We start from the raw sequence: 25,673 nt of genomic DNA on the forward strand, positions 1-25,673 counted from the left end.
GTCATCTTGTCCAACCACCCCCTGCAGTGAGCAGTGACACCTCCAACTACATCAGACTGCCCAGGACCACATTGGGTCTGATCTTCAACGTCTCCAGGGAAGGGGCCTCAACCACATCCCTAGGCAGCCTGTTTCAGTATTTTACCACTCTCATTGTAAAGAACTTCCTCTTTATGTTCAACCTAAATTTACCCTGCTCCAGTTTAAAACCACTGCACAGCTAAAATGTCTCCCCAGAGCCTTCTCTTCCCCAGGCTGAACAGCCTCATTTCTTTCAGCCCTCTTGTCATCCGGGTGGCCGTCCTTTGGATCCACTGCAGCAGAAGGACTATGTCTCTCTCACATCGCATTCATGCTGCATTAACTCTATTTCCTTTACTAGATTTTATCCTGTAAATCCTACTGTGTAAAATATTCTAATCCTGATTATTTCTTGTTTTGGTTTTTTTTTGGCTGGTTACACCTGCCTAGACTACCACTGTGAGTTCTATTTGCCTGGTACTTTCCCATGTTTACCTCCACTCTGCATACTCTGTAACACTCTCTTACCAACCTTAGTTGTCTGACATTTCTTCATTTTGTCACTCCTCTGGATCTTTAAAGGCCTTTTGAAAAACTGCAAATTTCTAATAAGATATTTCTGGCTATGTGTCTATCTCAGTATGCAAAGCAGCTCTTGAGCCCTTAGGCCAAGAGGCATAGTTAAATTCTCTTCACTTTCCTCCCTCTTCCAGATAAGACATTTGCATCCAAACTGCCAACAGTTTCTGGCATATGGTATATCCTCAATTGTGCCTTTTTTGTTTTTTTAATGTTAGTTAACTATCTTTGGCAATGCCAAAGATCATGCTCTATTTAAACAGGCCTATGATCACAGGCACATCCTCAAATATCAACTCATCCATCCAATCTCCAAGACACAATGATCTTCTTGTCTATTTGCATCTATAGTTTATCATCTTTCTTTTGCCTTAGAGAATACCAGTGGTACAGACTGAGCCATGCAAACAAGTGGGGAACAAATGGGGAAGAAATGGAATCTCAGGTTAGCTTTGTTGAAGCATGTGGGAGAATGTAATTCATCTGGAACATCGAGACGATGTGACACTAACATCAACAGTGTGGCTGTTGAATGTCTTCATCTTCAGGTGGCTCTATTCATCTCCTTCCTGCAACACAGTCTTTCTTAATTTAACTATATCTAAGAGCAATTCATTGCTAGGAGATGTTATAGTAACTTTCAGAAGAAAATAGCAGTTTGAGAAACAGATTGTTACAGGACTTCACGTTAGTAAAAAGCCTCAGGAGATGTATCAAAAATAGAATTTCAAGATGAAAAATTAAGAAAGACGTGTGTGCAGCATGGAGTTATTCTAACTAACTCGGTTTCTTCAGGCAAATATATTCATGATGACATTATTTAATCAAGCAAAGCAGAAAAAAATCAGAAGATATCTGATATATTAAAAATGAATAGGAAGATTATTGTCTAATGTTAGGTAATTCATGCTTTGAAAGGTTTCTTGTTTACAAAAAGAAAGAACGAGGGGAAAATTATAAAGAAGCATTATTTCCTGTGTTATTGGTATTTTAAAGTACCAAGCTGCCACAATTTCCATTACATACAACACGTTTATGTAGCAATAATGTTACATTATAGGTGCTATTTGTGTTATTTGGGTGCTGGGTTCTGAAACTGTTAATTTGTTGACAAGTGGATATAAGGCACGCATTCAAAAGCTGCCTGTGTGAAGGTGTTTCTAGCAAGCCTACCTGTTGGAGGGATGATTCCAGGAGACATTAGGCCTGGGACAGAATGTGGCATGATATGAGAATTCTCTGGGGAGGTGACACTTTGAGTCCTCTTAGGAGGCCTTCCAGGTCTGGAACTGAAACAAACAAACAAACAAACAAAAAATTTTACAATTAAGCTGTTGTCTTACACATCATTTCAAAGTTGTTTCAAGTGGTAACATGGACTGTAAATAAATTTGTTTCAAGGACGGTTGCTTTTGCAGTTAGATGTAATAGACTTCCATCACTAATTAGATTACATGCTGAATTCATTTTCCTCATTGAAGATCAGCCGCTCTTGATGCATAATTCATAGCCTGTACCTCGTTACCTGCTTCTTCATATTAATATCTATACACAGTTTGAATTGCCTCGTTTGCATATGCTAAAGTTCTGCATGCAGCCTTCAGCACGAAAATTATGCACTAACTTGTAATAATTATTACAGTCAGCCTGCTATTGATTTATGAGACTTTTAAAAACCAAATATGTGTAGTACTTGTAATGAATGATATTTTAAGGTTCTTCAGGAAATTAAAAGGCAATGGCTGCCTAAGGAAATGTTCTGCTTGTTTGATTTAATACTACAGTTAGCTGGGAGGTGGAATGAAAGAGTGATTCAGACCTATAGCACATTTTTCGATGATATGTTTTATTACTTCACACTGCTAGCCTGATATCTAGATGATAAATGACAATACATATCTAATGTGTGAAAAGGTCTTGCAATTTCTTTATTTTTTGTCATTTAAAAGATAAGTCAAGTTATCATTTAACCCTTATTCTATTTAAAGTGAAAATCTCACCAAGACACCTTACTTTAAATATACTACTTTATGTCAGAAAGGCCTCAGAATTATTTGTAAGATATTGTTGAGCAACTGCCATCATAGCACTTTACATCTGTCCACTATGGGAAAATAAAGGGCTTCAGGTTTAAGCACTCCTTGTCTGTTAAATGCTCACATACACAACTTTCCATCTCCCAGACTATGTAAGTAGCATACAAATTAGATACAAATTACAATGAAAATACTCATAACCCACTTATATGCAAATATGTACCTGCTACATACAATGCATATCGAAAGGCTTGTATCCTTCTGTACAGATCATAGCATAGTACTGCTGCAATATCCTATAACTGCTTACTTAGGGGACATTGTGGAATAACTTCACAGAAAAAGGTGAAGTGCAGTCTAGCACTGCAGACTTAACCTGTGCTATGCCAAACACTTGAGGTTCTTCATTTGTTTCAAAACAAGAAAGAAAAGAAGGGTGGCTATGACAGAGTGAGGACCTAGCAAAACTCTAATCAAGCATAATGGCATTTTTAGTTAGGCTGGGACTGTAGAAGGAGGCAGGTAATAAAACAGCTCTGTTTTCTGTTCACATTTGTTCCCCCTGTGTTTGGAAATATCCTTCTACAACCTACCTTTAATAAACCCCGAATAATCAAAGTACAGGGCACTTTCTTGGAGTTTAATGACTCAAGGCATTGAGTCATTAACCTTAACTGATCATTAATTCCCAACTTAATGTCCTCAGCTGAGGTCATTATTAAAATTATAAGCTTGATAATTTCTTTGATTGGTTTGGGATTTTTGATCTTCTTTAATACAAACAAAATTGTCTTACATTCAAAACTGCAACAAAAACAGTTGTAAAAAAGAATATTCTCATTCCAGCTCACAGAACCAAACTGTCTTCAGTTTCTCTTTGAACTTTTCTTTGTGATTTACAATAAAAATAAACATACCATGAATACACATAAAACTGACAAAAACATTATAGACAAAAATTATCTGATTTAAATGGAGTGTTTCTAATGTATTCACCCACCAAATCAAAAAATGCCACTATGTAGCTTTTATAGAGATATAAAAGATATTGTAAGTTTTTGTCTCTCATATGAGTAAAATTATTGCAAGAAAACTGGTTCTTATGAAAACACATTTTTAAGGTAATTATCTCCATGGGTTAACTACTCAAAGCTAACCCATTTTGATTTTTGAAGATGACTACAGTTTGCATTTTCAGCACTAAGATAAATAGGCTGAAGTGTCAAAAAGCCAACGTAAGTCATAGCACAGAGAAATCACGGAGCCTTTTGGGACTCCACAAGAAGATTCTAGAAGAAACAGACCTACATCTGGAAGTCATAGCTGGTCTTCCTTCTCCAGTGTTTCATTCTTTGTAGAGCAAATTAGAGAGAGCAAAAAATAGACAATTTCAGCAAAAATTCAGGTAAGCCACAATAATTAACTATTATTAAGATCTGAGGAGAAGGCAAAAAGAAACTACCTGTTCCCTTCTTACTCATTAAAAAGGGTATGTAAAGAAACAGTCACTCTTTCTGCTTTTAAACATATAAATATCTAAGTTAGAATGTTCTCCTCTCTGAAACTGAAATTCTCATATGTGAGATATCTCATCATATGTTAAAGAAAAAAATGGAAGCTTCCTACAGTACCACATAATACTAATTTAGTGCTTGTTTGGTTTTTTTTTGAAGCAAAGCACCTAAATGCATTCAGCCTCCTCAAAACTTGTCTGAATTATAATGACTTGGGTAAGCTTTGTATCAAAATTTGCAGGCTTTTTTTCATGACTTAGAAAATGTTCCCACAAACAACCGAGCTTTATGTTTGTAGACAATTGTCACAACTTACAATTACAATATACCATTACAAATACAACACACCAGGAGAATTAAAGGTGCAGACTGGTGAATCTTAAAACTTTGTACCACAGAAGGTACAACACACAAAAAGCAATTGGGAGTATATTATCCTAAAATACACCAAGTTGTCTGGAAGCAAAATTTTTTATGGTCTTTTGCTCAACATACGTTAGTCTTCCATCCTTCCCATGTCACCAAATCTGAACCACAGATAGCTGAATTAGAGGATTAAAAAATGGAAGAATAAGTGGTTATTATCAGCTAACACACTGTGCTTTCATGGTCCTTTTAAATTTGTATACACTTCCAAATATAAAAATATGAGCTATCCTCCTACAAATCATTTTGATAGTGCAAAAAAATTAAAAGCAGACAAAATCAGCTGAAGATCTGGTCTTGCATTACCATGTACAAAGCAATGAAGGAGTAATAGGTATGGGTTTACCTGCAAGCTTTAAATGTAAGGGAACTTTTCATTCAGCTTTTTTCAGTACCTGCCAAAAGACTGCCATGGTTCAAACTTTACGGGCCCCCTACCTGCCAAAAGACTGCCATCGTTCAAACTTTAAGGGTCTCATCCTTAAAAGCCTTAGACTTTCCACTGATTTCTGCTAAGAGTCCTGAGCACCAAGGAATGTATTGGCTCCAAAACAGCTGAAACTCATCATAAGTAGCAACATATACTTTATAGTATATTACTAGGATTTTACAGTTGACCAATTGCACGGCAAAACATATAGTCTAAAACTGAGTGTGCCACATAGTTGAGATTTATCTTACTTGTGCCCTGACTTATAGGAATATTTGTGAAAAAATACCTCTATATGAATAAAGTTTCACTCTTTTAAAATATTTTCATTCACTACATGAAGTACTGTCAAAGGAAACAGCAACTCTGACCAGCCATAAGAAGACAAACTGCCTTTCCAGCCAAAATTAATTACTATTTTCAGGTCTGTTTTTCTACATTGATGATTTTATTCTTAACCTTGTCCATGAGCAAGTTTAGTGCACAGAAATATTGTCCTTATTTGAAACTGAGCACACATGATGCAGTGAAGCTGCCATTGGCCAGGCAGTTTTATAATCAGTAATACTGGGGGTGGCAGAGAGAGTTACACTCCAGAGGTGATAGGCAGCAAATCTGTAACAAGCATTTGGTGTATTTATTTAATGTATTTTTTATGTTCTTAGAACTGCTTAGAACAGCTTTGAATATCAATATCAGTTTTAGCTACATCAGCATTTATGCATCTCATTTAGGTACATATGTCTCAGTTGTTCTACCTTCTCTCAGCGCTTCACTCCCTGACACAGAATTTTTTACTTTAAAGAAGCTGGCTGAATGAAATTTAGGTTAACGGCCACTGGAAGTGGTTCTTACATGCTCCCCATACAACAGCCACTGCAAAAGGGCTGAGGATGTCACAGACTGCGGCTACTTGCTGACAATGCAAAGACAGGGATGACCTATGACAACCTGCAGCCAAAACCAGTGTACACTTCCCACATGACATACTTGTGGGTTTGGGGATAGCTTCCACGCTGCTCTCAGCATCACACATGCAGCCTTCACACTAATACAACTTGAGGCAAGGGCGTGTCAATTCTGAAAAATAAGGTCTAGGAAGACTTGACAAAACCTTTTGTGTAATTTAATTCCTTTGGTTGGAAAACACTGCCAAGGTAACCTTCATAAATATTTCTAATGCACTGAACTAGCATTTTAGAGGGGGAGAAAATAAAACCAACAACGTACATTGATCTAAACCTTACACTTTTGCATTTTATGTTTTCCCCTTCTCCCACTCGAGAGCAAAGCAAAAGAATCCAATTCTACAACTTATCATATATCTATTTTGGCAGCTCGTAAAACAAACATTAGAAATCACACCATGTCCTTTTTACTCGCAGCAGTCATATAAAACAATAAAACTCTCAGTGCAATTACTAGAAATTTATTTTTCTTCTCATTTAAACAGAAAATGTTCTCACGCAATAATTAGTGCTGAACTCATGATATATTAGAAGGAATTACTGAGACAGCAAACAATGCTGATTAAAAAAAAATACAAAAACCTCTTTAAAAGGCTTCAGAAAAGTGTATGAACGATCTTCAAAAGAATTAGATCATGTTATAGAATCATAGAATCAGTAAGATTGGAAAAGACCTCAAAGATCACCAAGTCCAACCTGCCACCACAGACCTCATAACTACTAAACCATGGCACCACGTGTGACATCTAATTCCCTCTTCAATACCTCCAGGGATGGTGTCTCCCCCTGGGCAGCCCATTCCAATGGCTAACAACACTCTCTGTGAAGAACTTTCTCCTTCACCTCGAGCCTAAACTTCCCCTGGCGCAGCTTGAGACTGTGTCCTCTCATTCTGGTGCTGGTTGCCTGGGAGAAGAGACCAAGCCCCTCCTGGCTACAACCTCCCTTCAGGTAGTTGTAGACAGCAATAAGGTCTCCTCTGAGCCTTCTCTTCTCCAGGCTAAACAACCCCAGCTCCCTCAGCCTCCCCTCATAGGGCTTGTGCTCAAGGCCTCTCCCCAGCCTCGTTGCCCTTCTCTGGACATATTCAAGTGTCTCAATGTCCTTCTTAAACTGAGGGGCCCAGAACTGGACACAGTACTCAAGGTGTGGCCTAACTAGTGCTGATTACAGGGGCAGAATCACTACCCTGCTTCTGCCCATCTGTCCAGCCGGTCAAGGTCCCTCTGGGGAGCCCTTCTACCTTCCAACCAATCAACACCTGCTCCCAACTTGGGTGTCATCTGCAAATTTACTGATGACTGACTCAAACCCCTCATCCAGATCATCAGTGAAGATGTTAAACAGGATGGGACCCAGCACTGATCCCTGGGGGACACCATTAGTGACTGGCTAGGGCTGAGTAGCAGAGAGAGCATACTGATAAAGTATTACCATGTTTCAGTAACAGACACTTTACTGACATTTTTGAACCAAAATGGCCCAAAATGGCTGTTTGGTCACAAATGCAGCACCATTTTAACAATGCTCCAAATAAGTAAGCTAAACAGAAGAAAACATATTGCACTCCATATCCCATTCCAAAGCCAGTAATACATGAGGCACCGGTTAGTACTAGGATACTAAGCTTTTGGAGAGTAGAGATGACCTTGTTGAATTATTTCAGCTCTTGGCAGACCAGTCAGGTAAACATCACATAATTTCCATCTTCCTAAATACTACAGTCCAAACAATTCTTCCGCAGAATCAGAGGTATTTTTCATACAAGGGTACAAGATACAAGGTAAAAGACTGCAAAACTTAAAGTAGGTATTATAGCCACACCTGCCAGCTTGACAGTTGAAGTACCACTACAACAAAACAAAAAAAATCTAACAAAAAGATTCTGCTTGACTGATCATACTACTTGAATATATGAATTACCAAAAGGCCAAGAAAGGAAATAAAATAAGTTAGAAAAATAAGTATTACTGGAGTAAATTACAGTACTGGATTTGAATACAGCTGTGATTGTACATAAGTTTAAGATATTACTGAAATGTAACAGTTTCGTTAATGAAATTGAGATCTCTAAGTCATCTACTGGAAAGGGGAAAACAGATAACAAAATAATCTAATTCTGTTGGGTGGCAGAATTACTATGTCAGAAGTAAATTAAGCCAAAAAGTTCACTGCTTCATCTAATTAGCTGAAACACTAGAACTGCCTGAAAGTTCTTAAAACGTTTAAGTATGTTGGCTCTTATGATTATGGAATAACTGAAACATAAGCCTCTGATGATGACAGCCATACAAGCCAGAGTAGAAAATAAGTCTGAATTAACAATGAAATGCAATTATTAAACAGAACTCATGCATACATTCAAAATGTATCCATATACTTTTATGTGATATAAACATCGTTTCGGAATGAGTACTAAGGCTACCAAACAATTAGAGAAAGCACAACACTGGACAGGTAAATGAGTAATACTGACAACATGAAAACCTTGCAAACCCATATTTACTCCCTGTATTTAAACCATTAGCTTTTCACTAATGAAAGAAAGAAAGAAAAGAAAGAAGAAAAGACGGAAGGAAGGAAGGAAGGAAGGAAGGAAGGAAGGAAGGAAGGAAGGAAGGAAGGAAGGAAGGGAGGGAGGGAGGGAGGGAGGGAGGGAGGAAGGGAGGAAGGGAGGAAGGGAGGAAGGGAGGAAGGGAGGAAGGGAGGAAGGGAGGAAGGAAGGAAGGAAGGAAGGAAGGAAGGAAGGAAGGAAGGAAGGAAGGAAGGAAGGAAGGAAGGAAGGAAGGAAGGAAGGAAGGAAGGAAGGAAGGAAGGAAGGAAGGAAGGAAGGAAGGAAGGAAGGAAGGAAGGAAGGAAAAGAAAGAGAAAGAAAGAAAGAAAGAAAGAAAGAAAGAAAGAAAGAAAGAAAGAAAGAAAGAAAAGAAAGAAAGAAAGAAAGAAAAGAAAGAAAGAAAGAAAGAAAGAAAGAAAGAAAGAAAGAAAGAAAGAAAGAAAGAAAAGAAAGAAAGAAAGAAAGAAAGAAAAGAAAGAAAGAAAGAAAGAAAGAAAGAAGGAAAGAAAGAAAGAAAGAAAGAAAGAAAGAAAGAAAGAAAGAAAGAAAGAAAGAAAGAAAGAAGAAAAGAAGAAAGAAAGAAAGAAAGAAAGAAAGAAAGAAAGAGAAAGAAAGAAAGAAAGAAAGAAAGAAAGAAAGAAAGAGAAAGAAAGAAAGAAAGAAAGAAAGAAAGAAAGAAAGAAAGAAAGAAAGGAAAGAAAGAAAGAAAGAAAGAAAGAAAGAAAGAAAGAAAGAAAGAAAGAAAGAGAAAGAGAAAGAGAGAAAGAAGGAAGGAAAGAAAGAGAAAGAAACTTGTAGAAAAAGCAGTGATCTGAAGTGTATACTTCACACAAACTCTTGCTGTCAAATTACAGCAGATGCCTTTCCCATTCTACTCAACCTTACAGCACAAACCACACCCATAATTTATATATGCAAGCAAAAACTGATTCCTTCTAACAGTGTTATTCACCCACATGAAACCCCAAACTATAACAGATGCAAAGCCTATTTTTCCTTCAGCTGTTTTCATTTTTTCTTAGGCTTTAGTTCTAAAAACATCCCCTCAAAACAACATCTACTATGTATGTTATAAAAATGTCAAGCATGGAGCTACAAGGCCAGAAAGGCAGGTTTGATCTACAAGAACACAATCCAAAACAATTTTAAGCTTTCATTTTTAAAAAAAGTTTCCTCTTCAAGTTGATGAGATTATTCAGAACATGAAGCAAGTATAACTGATGTGGTTATGTTAGAGTCTGCAGATGGCCTGAAACAATGATTTAAATGTATGAACTTTAGTTGGAATGAACAATCCTGCTTCAAGGCTTGTTTTCTAACCATCTGCATTCATCTCTGCATACAACATGCACATGTAATTACGAATTTGGGAACGTAAATCAGGTAATTGCATGTACAAATAACCAATTTGTTTCCAAGCAGAATTAGGCCATATGGTAGCACACTTCTCTTTTGACCACTTACATAATGATACATACATGTGAGTACCTTCATTTAAGAAATTTTTGCCTAACTCACTTAGAAAAATAGCATCTGATTTGCTTCCCAGTAGGACACACTGGACAGCAGCCACCATTTTGAGATCCCTGTTAAACAAAGAACAAAACAAAAGCACAAGAAAAAGCACCTACATAATAAACAAGCCCACCATTGCTCAAGGGATCACTAGTGTTCATTACCACCTGTGTTAAATTTAAGATACATAAATATTTCTGTGTAGATTCAAGCTCAAATAAGACAGAAAAAAAGAAAAAGAAGAAAAAAAAAAAGAGTACTATTCAAGTTAAGTATTTTGTATAAATATTCTGGCTCTGCTGGAAGTTTGTTAATTAATATGCTATTCTTATTCATAACAGTAGATAATGGAGTTCTCATAAAAGTGTATCCACTGTAATATCTGAATGCGTTCATCACTTAATTGGCCACAATTCTTCGCATGAAATGCTGAAACAAGTGAACTGTCACCTTTTTAATGAAGCTGCCTATATCTTAAAACCCTTTGCCCTTTAAAAAACTATTTATACTCAAAATGAAAAATTTTATTCTAGCTTCTGCCAGAGACTGTGGTTAATGTTCTTTGCCCTTTATTCACCTTATTTTTAATTCTGAAAACCCATACTCATTAACCGTATGGTTCCAAAGAATTGCTGGAACCACCTAAATAGGAGCTTAGAAGTGACTGTCATTGTACATTTGAGAGTAACAGTAGTGATATGAAATACTGAAAAGACTCCATTAGTCTGTACAGCTATAACTGCATAGCTGATATAGCACAGATTGATGGTAACACAGTATTGGTTAAAATCAGGAATTTAAGCCTTTAAGTAAGGTGGTTTGCATTTGTATAACATACAGATACACATCACAGATACACTGTGATTGCCCATTGGAATGGACTGCCCGGGGAGGCGGTGGAGTCGCCGTCACTGGAGGTGTTCAGGAGGAGACTTGACAGGATGCTTGGTTACATGGGTTAGTTGATTAGGTGGTGTTGGATGACAGGTTGGACGCGATGATCTTGAAGGTCTCTTCCAACCTGGTCTATTCTATTCTATTCTATTCTATTCTATTCTATTCTATTCTATTCTATTCTATTCTATTCTATTCTATTCTATTCTATCTAAGAATAAATCTACTATATGAGTGCTGAGCATTAAAAATTACAGGTTTCTTGAGCAGTCAATACATAGGGTCAGAGTAAGTTAAGTTGGATAGTACGGTACAAGTAACACTGGTGAAATGAGTCTACACTCTGACTGCACTTCTAACGGGTTATCAGTGAGTGAGTCCTAAACTACAAGTTGGAGAGTATGCACATCTTTAATGTTCTTTCTGTCAGTATGGCTTCTAAGTGTTTGGGACAGAAACTAGCTTGAACATCCAGCACAATGCTCATCACTTAAACCCCACATGGACCAGAAGATATAAGAGGAATGATTGCACTTGTGGATTTACTTTAGTTGTACTTTACTGCCAAAACTCAGCAAAATATGAACTCATAAGGGAAAAGAAACTATGGCATATTCCAACAAAAAAAGAAACAAGCTTGGTTTGTGTACCTAGACCCCAAAAGTCAGTTTGGGAAATCAAGATCCCTGGTATGTTACAATCTTCCAGTCTTTCAAGTCTCAATTTAGCCTTGCTTGGCCTTTATATACCACTATGGAATATCATAAATTTGTATTTTATTATCCTTGTGCAAGACAAGGAACAGAATCAATCAGATCCAAACATCCCATTTTCTTTCCAGAGAAGCACCTATAACCACATGAATAGGAGCACTGTCTTCCCTCCTAAGCAGCGTAATACTGCTACAGTATTACTAATCTTACTATAGTGATTTGGATGATACAGAATACCAATCCAAGACTCCCAAGTCCTAAAAAGGAGAGAAGAAAAAAACAAATAGACAGTATTATAGGTCCAAGAGGAACTATTATACTGATCCAGCCAAAGACACTTTCAAGAACTTAAAACCCATTCAGTGCATTGCTGTCAAGCTACAGAAGATCAAATCTGGTCATATCTTAAAACATGCCATATCCATTAGTCAATAGAGGAGGCTCAGGGGTGACCTCATTGCCCTCTACAACTACCTGAAAGGTGGTTGTAGCCAGGAAGGGGTTGCTCTCTTCTCCCAGGCAACCAGCACCAAAACAAGGGGACACAGGCTCAAGCTGCACCAGGGGAGGTTTAGACTCAAGGTGAGGAGGAAGTTCTTCACTAAGCGAGTCGTCATTGGAATGTGCTGCCCAGGGAGGTGGTTGAGTCATCGTCCCTGGAGGCGTTCAAGAGGAGACTGGACGTGGCACTTGGTGCCATGGTCTAGTCATGGGGTCTGTGGTGATAGGTTGGACTCGATGATCCTCGAGGTCCTTTCCAACCTAAGTTATACTGTGATACTGTGATACTGTATATTATTTGCAGGCCTGAAATACAGTCAGCACTCAAAGCTGTCCTATATCTTATCTATAATTATCTTGTGTAAAGTTTGTGCTATGAGAAATAATAGTGTGCTACTAATGTTAATCAGTCATTTACGTTAAGCGGTACAAGTAGTACAATTTTAGATAATGGAGCTGATAATTGTATCCATTTCCTATAAGATTTTTTTCCTTATTATTTATATTTCTTTATTTTTGTGCATCTTCATACAATAGACTTACAAAAGAAGGTTATCTATTTATAGATGTCTATATATCTAAAGGATCTGGCTTACAGAAAGGTGTAAATCAGTTACTGAGAAGTCCACTTAATATGTACTTTAAGATATCTAACTATGGATCTGCTCTCTATTTATTTTGTGACTGGAAAACTTAAACATGTCCCTTTACCTTCCATCTCCAAAGTACATTACAACATAGAGGTCTGTGTTTCTCAAAAATATCTGACAATAGAGAAAATAAAGAATGCCCAAAATAAAAGATAAAATTCTTCATGTGATTCTAATGCTTGTAAATCCCTTTTCATTATTAATTCTGATTGAGACACCTTTAATTCATTTCATCCTTCCATTCATGTACTTCACATCTTCAGCAATATGGGACACATACAGCAAGATTTCATTTAAGAGATTTTATATGGGAGTACAACTTCCAGGATGGTCAAGATGGCTCCACAGACTTGCACCACACTTTCCTGGGATGGTGTGCTTGGTGCCATGGTTTAGTTGATTAGATAGTATTGGATGATAGGTTGGACATGATAATCTCAAAGGTCTCTTCTACCCTGGTTTCTTCTATTCTACTCTATACTACAGGTGGCCAGCATATCCATCCATATGATGTTTGATTGGCATACTCTGTATCTGGAACATCTCTCCAGCTTGAAGCACAACTCAAATCCTGACTTAGTATTAAAGTGATAATGAAATATAAATTAAGCATAGCAATTACACACACATTTTCTTTTCATGCCCAGAGATAAGCTAGGCAAGGGTTAAACCCCCATGGCAATGCATAACTAGTTTTGTTCTTCGTTTTTTCTACTTTCTTGGAAACCATAGCTTCAAAAACTGACTACCTCAGTTTCTGTTCTCACACCAATAAAAAATTTCTCTGCTACCATTCTGCTTTGCTTACATGCAGAATAAACTCTGAAAATGTTATGCCACTTTCAAGTTAAGAGATTAGAATTGAAAAATAATCCAGAACCATCACATAAAATAACTCAGAAGTTTTTTTTCTCCTGTTTTAATATTAGATGTTGTAAACACTGATCAAAGAGTCATGGATCAAACTATGAGGCACATCTGCATCAATTCTAATGTTTTCCCCAAGAATATTTGTTGAGAATCGGTACTTCTGGCAGAACTGGGAACTTTTCTCTGGAAATGAATCAAGTTCTTAGGTAGAAAAAAATCACCAGAAGACTACGTATTTTACAGAAAAATAATCAAATCAAACATTATCCTATCCAGAAAAAATCGCTTGGTTATGTGCTCAGCTGAAAGTCAGTGACATCTTAGTGGCTTTAGCTTTCTGACACTGAAGGACACCCAAGCTTGCACTGGACAATGAGATCATGAAGTTCTTCCAAGAGTTTATTAATACTTCAAGAAGAGGGTAGTGCAGTATTATAACTATTTTGTCACAATCAATTATCCTTCACTAAATGTTGTTGACATGGACATCAGATGTACTCTGACATACAGAACTGAATAAAACAGCAAAGCGTAACATGTTTCTAATGATGCTTTCTCATTATGCTGTCTTTTAAAAGAGAAAAGTTTTAGTTTTTAAGACCTATCCAAGTCTAGAGGCTCAGATACACAAAAGGAATATGGCAAGAGGGGCAGTAAAGCACTTGTCTATTTGAATTGAGCTGTTTATTCAATGAATTAAGAAGAACGAAAAGAAAAACAAAGAAAAGACAAGATATGCCTTGGATTCCTGGGCATAGAAGATGTAGTCCTCACAAAAGCTTACTCTCTCATGCAGTAACTCTTTCTGTGAGATACATGTTTGTTTGTAGGTGTGTGTATATATGTGTGTGTGTGTATATATATATATATATATATATATATATATATATACATAAAAGTGTATATATATGTGTGTATCTATATATATACAGACACACATACATGCATGCATAAATAGACCATAGCATGTGGCACACTCTTCACACATAGGAGTCTGCAGGCTGATATCCTCAAGGCAGTAGGTGGTGTGGTCCCAAAATACCTTAAAGCAAAGGATGAATCAACCTAGACTTCATCATCTTTACTAAGTATTGTCATCTTCCCTCTCACTGAATTGTGAGATGACACACCACCCGAGTGAGCGAGAGAAATGTATAGTATATAGGAGTCAGTTTTAGCTTCTGTGACTTTTTCACCAAGTACTAAATGGCATAAGATTAACATCTCCAGTCTCCCTGTCATGACAGAATCATGCTCTAGAAAGCTGTGCACTGTAGTATCAACATACTCAAACACATATGCACATATGCCTATGTGTGTATCTGTCTGTGTAGCATGAGTTCATACAGACCACAGTCCCTGCAGGTGATTAGCAGGGCACAGTTGTATTAACACAATCATTTAAGAAAGAAAATGAGCACCACAGTCAACTCTAAAAATAGATACCATTTGCTAATGGTTATCAAACTAAGTGTAATCAAGGATAAACAAAAGGTTTACTTAGTACTCATTTACTCTCTCTATGGAAGCTCATAGAAAGTTTCCTAACTCTCATATATGCCGAACAACCAAGTACTTTTTTTTTCTTTCCTTTCCACTAAGTTATCATTAAGACTCCAAAAACATACATTCAGTCTACAGAAATGGTATAGTGAGATGACTCTCTTGAATTATCAGAGACCTCTCTTGTAAACCTCTTTGGGTAGATAGACCCTAAGAGCACGTGTCTCATACCACCTTGAAGATTAATGACACATACTAAGTCAACAGTATTATCTACGTGTTCCCCAATGATCTTAAATTACAATACACATTCATCCTGGCCCAGCTTAGCATATGTGAAATTTGCTTTTCTTAATGAGATCACATTTAATAATCATAGAGGCAGGCAACACTGGAAAATAACAAATACACACTCACCCTTGTAAGCTAGTTTCCATAACTAACCTCGTCTAGAATGCTACTATCTCTTTGACTTGTGTAACAGTCAGATCTACAAAAAGCTTCACTCATCTACAAAGTGGCTTATGGGAATTATACATAAAGGCCTTCATAAATAAAAAACATATTGCTGAAGAGAATGCTGCACCACAATCTTCAGAATTCAGTCAAACTTCATGCAAATCTCTCCATTAATAAAACCTTTCTCTTTTCAGCATTTCTTTATATTAATTCCGATCGCAAATTTTATTCTATATTACACCCCTTAAATGATTGCTCTCTTTGAATGAAGTGCTCATTGCTGTAGAATTAGCTTCCATCAACAGTTCCCACGCAAAACATATTAATGCTGTGAAAAGTCCTTTTTTCCTTTCTCCTTTTTTTTTTTAGGTATGCAACACATTTTAAGTTTTAAACCCTTTCATAATGGTACCTCACAAGTAGTTTACAACCTTGCCGTAAACGTGTAACACATATGATGACATTTAAGATCATGCTTTTTTCATGAAAATGTTTATTTATTTTATACCCTCAATAAAAAAGAAAATGTCTCAGTGGACAGGTTGTATTTTAAAGAAAAGGCAAACATGCTTATTTCAACAGGCTTACTGTGAGTTAATTAAAGTGAAAATTATGTAAACAAAAGTCAGCATTGTAGCAGCCGGTATGAAGTTTTAATTTTTCTACTGACCTAGTAACAAATGTAAATGCTAACAGTTTGGGAGATCAAATTAAATGAACATAAACATTTTGTTTAATGACATCAGCAGTCGATGCAGAACATCTGTGTTTTACTTTAAAAATGATCAGAAAATATTCTTTTGTTTACATTACAGATAATCAGGAGGTTTATATTTCTGTGTTCAATTTAAGGGGGGGGGGGGGGGGGAAAAAGGTCATACTACCTTCAGAGCCCAAGGAAGCAATATGTTACAAATACAGGATTTCTCTCTCTTCTTTTTTTTTTTTTTTTTTTTTTTGTTTTGTAACCATGGTAAAACAATAGAAATGAACTTTCCCTGAACCTTTCTCCTTTAATGGTCTGGGTCCATGTTGACCCAGCAATGCAAGCTGGAACCTGACACTATCAAACTGACTGCTGCTAAAGCAATCAGATTCAGCAGAAACTATACACGGTACATTATAATACTAATTTCAGCATCCCACAAAGCCAGTGCAAAGGCAAGCTATTAAAGTATTATATTCTATTGTTTAAAAGTGAGATTATTTCAATAGCCTAAATGCATCCAAAAACACTGAACTAAATGGCAGACTGTACAACTATATTGTTATTCTTTTATAATTATAATACTGTACCAAAGTGAAATTGCAGATAAGGTTCTCCCTTCCCCTCTCCCATAAAAGAAAATAAGTACTACTGGATGAATTATTAGTAAACAGATGATTTGAGCCATTACAGGTTCATATGATCCTGCATTTGAATGAGGCATGTAATTAAATTACCAGGACTTTGTTCTAAATGCTTGAAAGAAGGAGAGCACGATAACCACATTTTTAAAAGGTAGAATAACAGAAGAAACTTTTTTTTTTTTCCTTATAGAAGACTACAGGCAACTAATGTATGAAGGCATAATTGATTAATTCCCCTAATTAAGATATTTGTTATTCCTGCAATTGTAGCTTGATAAATAATGTATTAGATGTGGCACCATTTCCCATCAGTTCTAAAAAGACTGTGACGGTGTCTCAAATTTACACTCTTATTTTTCGGAAGCTAGTAACTCGCTTTAAGATTTAAATGTCCAGGCAAAACACAAGTAAAATCTATTTTGATGTAAGAAGGAAGTAAAGTCTTTAAACAGTAAACATTACAAAGTATACCAGACATTTCATAAAATTTCTCATTTACAGGCACTGATTAAAAACAAAACAAAAAAAAAAGTTTTATTAAGTGGGAGTATTAATTTAAACTAGTCTCAGTTTTTCACAAGTACCCAGTCAAAGTTAGTAATTTATGATGTTTCTCTGGAGAGCAGAAGACATCTTCCAAGATCTATTCATCCCCTTCTCTTTTAAGCCATCTCTGTTAATATGACATAAATCACTTCTGAGATGTGTTTATGGCTACAGTGGTTATATAGACACCCTAGACACCTAACTATTAGGCAGATGCTGTTCTCAACTTAACACAGCTACTACAGAAACAGAAGCCATGACTAACTCGTATACAAGAATCTGAACTATAGACTTTTAGACTATGAGCTGAAAGTATACTTATCCATAATGTGAAATACACAGGCAGGAAGACTTTCTCAATGCAAGCAGAAGCACAGAACTCTCTTAAAAGAAAAACTAATCATCATCCTGATAGCAATGTTGAGACTGAAGAAGAGACTGAGAGATCTACTGAACTAGGAAGAGAGACAGAAAAAGTAACATTAGTAAGACTATACAGAAAAATACATTAATATTCAGAAAAAAAAACATTAATAAGAAGACTGTTCATCTGGGAGGAGGATTTCTGGCTGTTCTCCGTAGATTTTTCTTAGTTTGTATGAAGACGTTATTTAAGCACATATGAGCAGTTAAATTTTTCACCTTAGATGTGAATGACATAGACCGAACTATATTTTTCTCTCTTGCCCAAGAAAAACTTTAATTCCCTTCCATGTACCTGAGTATCTTCAACAGGTATGAAGACTGTCCTACCTCTGAGTAAGTGTGGCCTATTTTCTCACACAATCTTACTGCTATCCAGAGGGTCCTCCACATCCCACTTTGACCGCTAAGCTGTTGCAATAAGATAACAGAGGGTCTTGACCTATACCTCTTCACCAAAAGAGCTGTCAAGAACTCAAACAAGCTGCCGAGGGAAGTGGTTGGATCACCATGCCTGGAGGTATTTAAAAGATATGTAGAAATTGTGCTCAGGTATGTGGTTTAGTGGTAGATTTCGAAGTAGTACGTTTATGGTTGGAGTCAATGATCTTAAAGGTCTTTTCTAAACAAAATAATTCTATAATTCTATGATTCTCACATTTCTTCTCTCTCTGTAACCATGTATTAAAGAAGATGGTAACCCCTCAAACTTCACTTGCACTGCAACACTCAGTACACGCTCTGATTACGCATCACATCCTTCACAATAATTACATATAGGAACTTCATTTTCTTTCAATTACAATCAAGCTCAGTGTGTGACCACTCTGAGCAGAAGGAAAACACAAACTTTAGACCAAAACTGGGTTATATTCACTCAAACTTGTTCAAGAATGAGAACTTGTTAAAACTTACACTGACTTGTAGCAATCACGTCACTGAAAACACGTAAAATTAGCCTTAAATTGCTGTCCTTCTCCATTCTGCATGTGCATATGAATTTTCCTCTAGTAAAGTCACAATATAGTGGATTGCACAAAGTACAACATAAAGTATCAAAATGAGACCCAAATTTGGTAGTTTACTACTGCACTGTAAATGTTAAATATCACTATCTTGAAAATATACATGTAACAGCAATCTCTTTTAGTGTCCTGTTCGTCTGGACATGTCAAATAGTAGTCCTTTAGAACAGCCTCTGGTCTAGTGGTTCTTGAAATCACCTAGCACACATTAATACTAATGTAAATATGAATTATTGTGCTATGAAAAACACAGATTTTTAAATAGGCAACAAAGATGCTTTACACAGGAGGTGGAGTGAGAAGAGATGCTTTGTAAAATGCAGTCCATGACTACTAGCTTGAAAGATGCCTATTATACTGCAGTTTCCCAACCTTCATCTATAGACTCTGCTTGCACCAGAGGGGGTTGGACTGGATGACCTTTGGAGGTCCCTTCAAGCCCAGACCATTCTATGAGTCTACGATTCTATAATTATCATAAGAGTGTTTTGGTTGGAAAGGATCTCTAAGATTATTGAGTCCAACCACCAAACTAACACCACCATGGCCATTAAACCATGATCCGAAGTGCCATGTCCACATGGTTTTTTTAACTCCTACAGAGATGGTGACTCTTCCTTGGGCAGCCTGTTCCAACGTCTGACTCCTTCAGCAAAGAAATTTTTCCTAATATTCAATCTAAACTGCCCCCGGTGCAACTTGAGGCCATTTCCTTTTTCCAAGCACAGTTTAGTACTTTTTTCTCCAGGTGCTCATTTTCCTCCCCTTTCTCATAAATTCTAAATTGGCTCAACTAAATTTTGACCAATCCATGTCTACTTCCAACTTCTTAGGAAAATTTTAACATGTGGCAGGTAAGCCAGTTCCACAAGATGGAAGCAGTGAGCAAAGGGAGGGGGTAAACTGACACGTTTTCCTTGGAAACATAAGGTCAGGATTACAAAAGAGCCTCTGTGTTGTAGCATGGAGCAGAGGTTGCACAGAAATTTATTAGAGTCTCCACGACCTGGACTTGGCCTGATACCTTTCCAACATCATTACTGTGCTGTGTTGGTGACAATGGTCATAAGCCTATTTCTTTATAATCAAAGGAATGACACTCTTTGGTTTTTCTGGAAATTCTACTATACCCAGGATAGTTCACAGAAGATATGGTTGATCGTACAAATTGACTGCAAAAAGTGCTCGCAAGCACTTGCAAATTCTTGGTCAATGTCTTTACAATTTAAAAGAAATTAGAGAAAACAGAATTGAGCAACATATCATATTTTTCTCTTCCTGTGTTAGGAAAAACAATTAAAAAATCTCATGGCTCTGGAAATAAATGGGCTTCATTAAAATGGAAGTGGGAGAAAGAATAGCAGAGTGCAAAAGAGTTCACCGAGTAAAATAAAAAGGAAAGACCAATCCTAATGAAGAGGAAAATATGAAGATCCAATATGAAGAAAACACAAACAGAAATTTTCCTGGCAATTATACAGTCCTCTAAAATGACACAAGTTGAAAAGTATCAATAACTACAGATTGGATTTCTTAAAGGTAGATTATGCTGCATGTACAGGTTGCTACAAAGCCACGTCCACTTCCACAATGTGACATGGCACCATTGACTTTTTTCCAACCATAGATCAAACCAATAGAATAGAATAGAATAGAATAGAATAGAATAGAATAGAATAGAATAGAATAGAATAGAATAGAATAGAATAGAATAGAATAGAATAGAATAGAATAGAATAGAAGAGGTTGGAAGAAACCTTTGAGATCATCATGTCCAACCTGTCATCCAATACTATCTAATCAACTAAACCATGGCACCAAGCATGCCATCCAGTCTCCTCCTAAACACCTCCAGTGATGGTGACTCCACCACCCCCCGGGCAGCCCATTCCCATGGGCAATCACTCTCTCTATGAAGAACTTCTTCCTAACATCCAGTCTAAATCTCCCCTGGTGCAGCTTGAGACTGTGTCCTCTTGTTCTGGTGCTGGTTGCCTGGGAGAAGAGACCAGCCCCCACCTGGCTACAACCTCCCTCAGAGAAATACAGATATCCTTATGTGTCTCTGATTTTCAAAATACTAGTGAATCGGTAGACACACATGTGTTAGTTTTATTACAATATTGTTTGCAATTAAATATAATCCCAAAACACAACCTTATACTCTGTGAAGACAAGAATAAATAAATAAATAAACATTAAAAATCCACTGGGGAAAAATAAACTATTACTAAAATATCAGATTTTAACTATCCTTTTTTTTTGCACGTGGCATTTATATTCAGAAGCAATCACCTGAATAATAAAATAGTTTTAACTTGTTTCAGTAAACCAAATTAAATAACATATAATCGTCTGCAAATTACAAATATCCTCTGCCAGATTATATATAGGTCAAGAGTCAGCCAAGTTTTTATGTATCTTAGTGCATTTTGAAGAACAGGAAATAGGAAAGTATTTTTAAAGAGATAAACTAAGGAAACAAATATTACTGCAGATACTTCATAGAACCAAACAACTTATCCGAGTTTAACCAAACTACCGTGTGAAAAAAAATACATTGATAGAACTAATACTTGTGAGCATGAAGATATGCCTGAGAAAATACTAACAGCAGAAAATACTAATTGAATAAAACAGAATTTTGAATCACTGAAAACTAATTTCTTGTTTAAGAAATCTGCCTAACTATATTGTCAATCAAATAACCTAAAATATTAAGTCGTCACTGCCCTTTTAAATCCTTTCAACTAGAATTCCCTAATTGTTCCTTCACTTTATCTCACTGTACCAGTAAGTAAATAAATTAACAAAATAGCTTTTATCGCACAGAATAACCTTTTAACTGAAGGATTATCTCTGGTTTATTTTTCATTTCTTTCTCTGCAGATAGCAGTTCATGCCTCATTGATTAGTTTGCTGAGGTGGTGACCAGAAATGAAAACAAGGTCTCTCAGATATTGCCAAGACCTGTAAATATCAAAAATCATGCACCAAAGCTAACACATATTATGCTTCCAGAATTCAGTTTCTAAGACACTGAAAGTCAATGGTCAAGAGAGGTTCATTTATTCCAATCACCCTGTGCCAGGATGCAATTCCACTGAACAATTCTAAAATGTCAGCTGTGTGGTTTGGTTTTGGTTTGTTTCTCATTTATACTTTTATGGGATTTTCCTTTGTCTTCTGTTTATTTGGGGTTTTGTTGTTGTCGTTGGTTTTCTCATTAACTTTCACTTTTAAAATGCGCCAGCACTCTAATGATACAGAGTTGCACCTCAGTACTGTTTAAAAGAAGGATTTTCTGTCTTTCTAAAAGGAATTATTTCAAAAAACTGAACTCCATTCTGAAATTCATAAATACTTTCCTCCAGTGAAAAGTTAATTGTGGTTTGTTTAGCTTCATTCTGATTTGTGCTTTAAACATTAATTTTTAGAGGAAAATTTAAGTTTTCATGGACTGTGCCAGATTAGCGGCTCTGTATCTCAAAGTCCTCTATCCCCATAAATGATAAGTTTCATTCCGTAATTAAAGGGACCATGATTTCAAGTACAACAGAAATTCAGCTGTTCTGTTTACTTAGAATTCAGCCTATTTATGGAGTCTACATGTATCATCAGCAAGGATGATACTTCCTATGATGTGAAGAACTGAATGTATTAATGTATGTTCCCTTGGATTTAAAAAAAAAAAAAAACAAATCTAAACTGTGTTACCAGTGCTACCGGGCTCAGAACATAAATACTACACCAACACATAAATAATAAACATATTAGATGGATCAGGATCTCAGAGAAGAAATTATGTGAATTATATGTATGCTGATAGGTTTCAAAAACTGTTGAACAACCAATATAAACAGTCACATGTTTCTCCTGACATTTGATGCAGGTGAAATTTTATTACTGGTCTCTGGAGAAGAAGAGATAAGAGCCACATGAGGTGGATCACAATCATTTCCTAAATGTGAAAACTTCACTGACATGCTGACATACCATCTTAGACAGAATATTCTTGAAGATGTAACTCCATGTCCTCCTCTTTTTTCAAGCTACCATAAAAATACGGAAAATTAACCACAATTAATATTAGCATGCTCTGACAGATTTAACCCCACTAAAATGAAGATAATGCAATGTTAATTTTTTCAGACCTCTGATACCTCAACCTTGTTGTATTCATAAACAGATTAAAGGATAATAATTTGCATACAAGACGTACATGGACTTCTCCAGCATGTGAACAACTGATTTCAGACAGGTGCTATATGCAGAACATTCTAGGCGAAAGAATTTGTCACTATGGCAGGTAACATAACTCATTCATTTTCAACATTTGCACAACATGACAAAGCAAGAATAGCAGAAAAGCACTGGTATTTTAATGTCCTTGAAGGAGACATCAAGCATTTGTTTTGTTTTAACACTAATTAAGTTAAATCTGATAACATGGTTTAATTACACAGCACAGACTACTGTTTATATGAAGTATCCTCCTGGTAAAAACAAAGGACTTCAATCAAGGAATTGCTTACTCATGTGCATGAATTCCTTTGAATTTAGGAAAGAAAAATCTCCTCAATTAAAGATAAAATGTTGAGGTTCTACAAGTGATTTAAGAGGCCACTTTCACTGTACAGTTGAAAGGGTAAATCTCAGAACAAAAGTATGCCACATAAAACCACTCTCTTATTCAAAATGAAAAACCACAGTAAATGAAATAATTGTATTACCACATTTCATGCAATTCAGCAGGTTCTGCTGAGCTGACAATAAACACAACATTCACATGGACATTCATCCATACATACACACCATCAAAATGTTACTATTTTAAGATAATGATGTTCATATAGTTACACAATGGCAAATATTTTTTCAAGTTTATTTTTTTAAAGTACATGAAAGGTGAAAAAAAAACTACCGAAAGTGGTTAAGAAATAGCACAAGTATTACTAATTTTCAGATTTTCTTATTTCCTTTTGCAGCTTTGTAGTACTGACCAGCTACAGTCCTCGCCTCAAACACAAGAGAAACTACATATAGAATAGAATAGAATAGAATAGAATAGAATAGAATAGAATAGAATAGAATAGAATAGAATAGAATAGAATAGAATAGAATAGAATAGACCAGGTTGGAAGAGACCTTCAAGATCATCGTGTCCAACCTATCATCCAACACCACCCAATCAACTAACCCATGTAACCAAGCACCCTGTCAAGTCTCCTCCTGAACACCTCCAGTGACGGCAACTCCACCACCTCCCCGGGCAGTCCATTCCAATGGGCAATCACTCTCTCTGTGTAAAACTTCCTCCTGACCTCCAGCCTGAACTTCCCCTGGCGCAGCCTGAGACTGTGTCCTCTTGTTCTGGTGCTGGCTGCCTGGGAGAACAGACCAACTTCTGCCTGTTTACAACCTCCCTTCAGGTAGTTGTAGAGAGCAAGAAGGTCACCCCTGAGTCTCCTCCTCTCCAGTCTAAGCAATCCCAGCTCCCTCAGTCTTTCCTCATAGGGCTTGTGTTCCAAGCCCCTCACCAACTTCGTTGCCCTTCTCTGGACTCGTTCCAGCAAGTCAACGTCCTTCCTAAACTGAGGGGCCCAGAACTGGACACAGTACTCGAGGTGTGTCCTAACCAGTGCAGTGTACAGGGGCACAATGACCTCCCTGCTCCTGCTGGCCACACTGTTCTTAATGCAGGCCAGGATGCCATTGGCCCTCTTGGCTGCCTGGGCACACTGCAGGCTCATGTTCATCCTACCATCAACCAGCACCCCTAGGTCCCTCTCTGCCTGGCTGCTCTCCAGCCACTCTGACCCTGTTTCATTGCTGCTCTCCAGCCACTCTGACTCTGTTTCATTGTATAAGATTACTTAGAAAATCACAAATATTGAATACCATAAAGACTCACAGTACACAGGATTGCATGTCCTGCATTTCTTTATTAAGAATGCCTAAATTAATGTTGTCTCACTATATGCATGTACACAAACACTTTGAAATAATATCTAGCATATGATAAAACAACATGGGTGTCCACCTACTTTCTTTTGTGTTTTGGTCTATTGTATTTTCCTATTCTTTAGAATTCTCTTAGCTATTTTTTACTGACCCTATTTCCATACGAAATTAAGTCAACGTGTATCAAAATATTACAGTTCCTGAAGGTTATTCCATGAGTTTGATAAAATGCTGATGTAAGATGCCACTGCATAATCACGACAGTGGTCTCTAGATCCTATAGGATTTCAGATTATTATGATCTCCATTTGTTTTCTTCTTTAAAATACCAGCATACTATCATAATAATATCTAGAGTCCAAACTTGTTCACAGAACACACATAAGTGGAGAAAACCTTTTATTTCTATCTCATTAAATAAAGTAATAATTTTCATGGCATCCATCTGTTCAAAACTTAATATCAGAAAGATGTTAACACAGTTATGTCCATAAAAGCTCTGGAAACTGATAAAACAGGTAATAAATTTCTTAACTATATTTAATTTTTAGCCAATGCTTTCATCTGCTTCTCAATCCATCAAGATCTATGTAGAGTTATATCTTAAAGACATAGGGAAAATATTAATTTTGAATCCTTATAATAACACACTGTTTAAGTTTTCCATGTTATGAACTAGTGTCTCTATTTTAATGAATTATGAGCCCTTTGCCTGTTAAGTTGTCCTTGATC

The 25,673-nt window shown here is 36.5% G+C and overlaps 1 protein-coding gene across 6 annotated transcripts in view; it reads right to left on the reverse strand.

Annotated features, from left to right (window-relative positions):
- The window catches only part of DACH1 (dachshund family transcription factor 1), a 384,340-nt gene that overhangs the window by 221,760 nt on the left and 136,907 nt on the right, over positions 1 to 25,673 (reverse strand). For all 6 annotated transcript variants that reach the window (XM_068151468.1, XM_068151561.1, XM_068151642.1 and 3 more), the window contains exon 2: positions 1,774 to 1,889. In XM_068151468.1, coding sequence (XP_068007569.1) covers positions 1,774 to 1,889 — 116 coding nt within the window. The remainder of the gene's footprint in view (positions 1 to 1,773; positions 1,890 to 25,673) is intronic.

Source organism: Melanerpes formicivorus, unplaced genomic scaffold (assembly GCF_026170545.1).
Source record: "Melanerpes formicivorus ecotype bairdi unplaced genomic scaffold, bMelFor1.0.p_v2 SCAF_1, whole genome shotgun sequence".
NCBI classification, from domain to species: domain Eukaryota; kingdom Metazoa; phylum Chordata; class Aves; order Piciformes; family Picidae; genus Melanerpes; species Melanerpes formicivorus.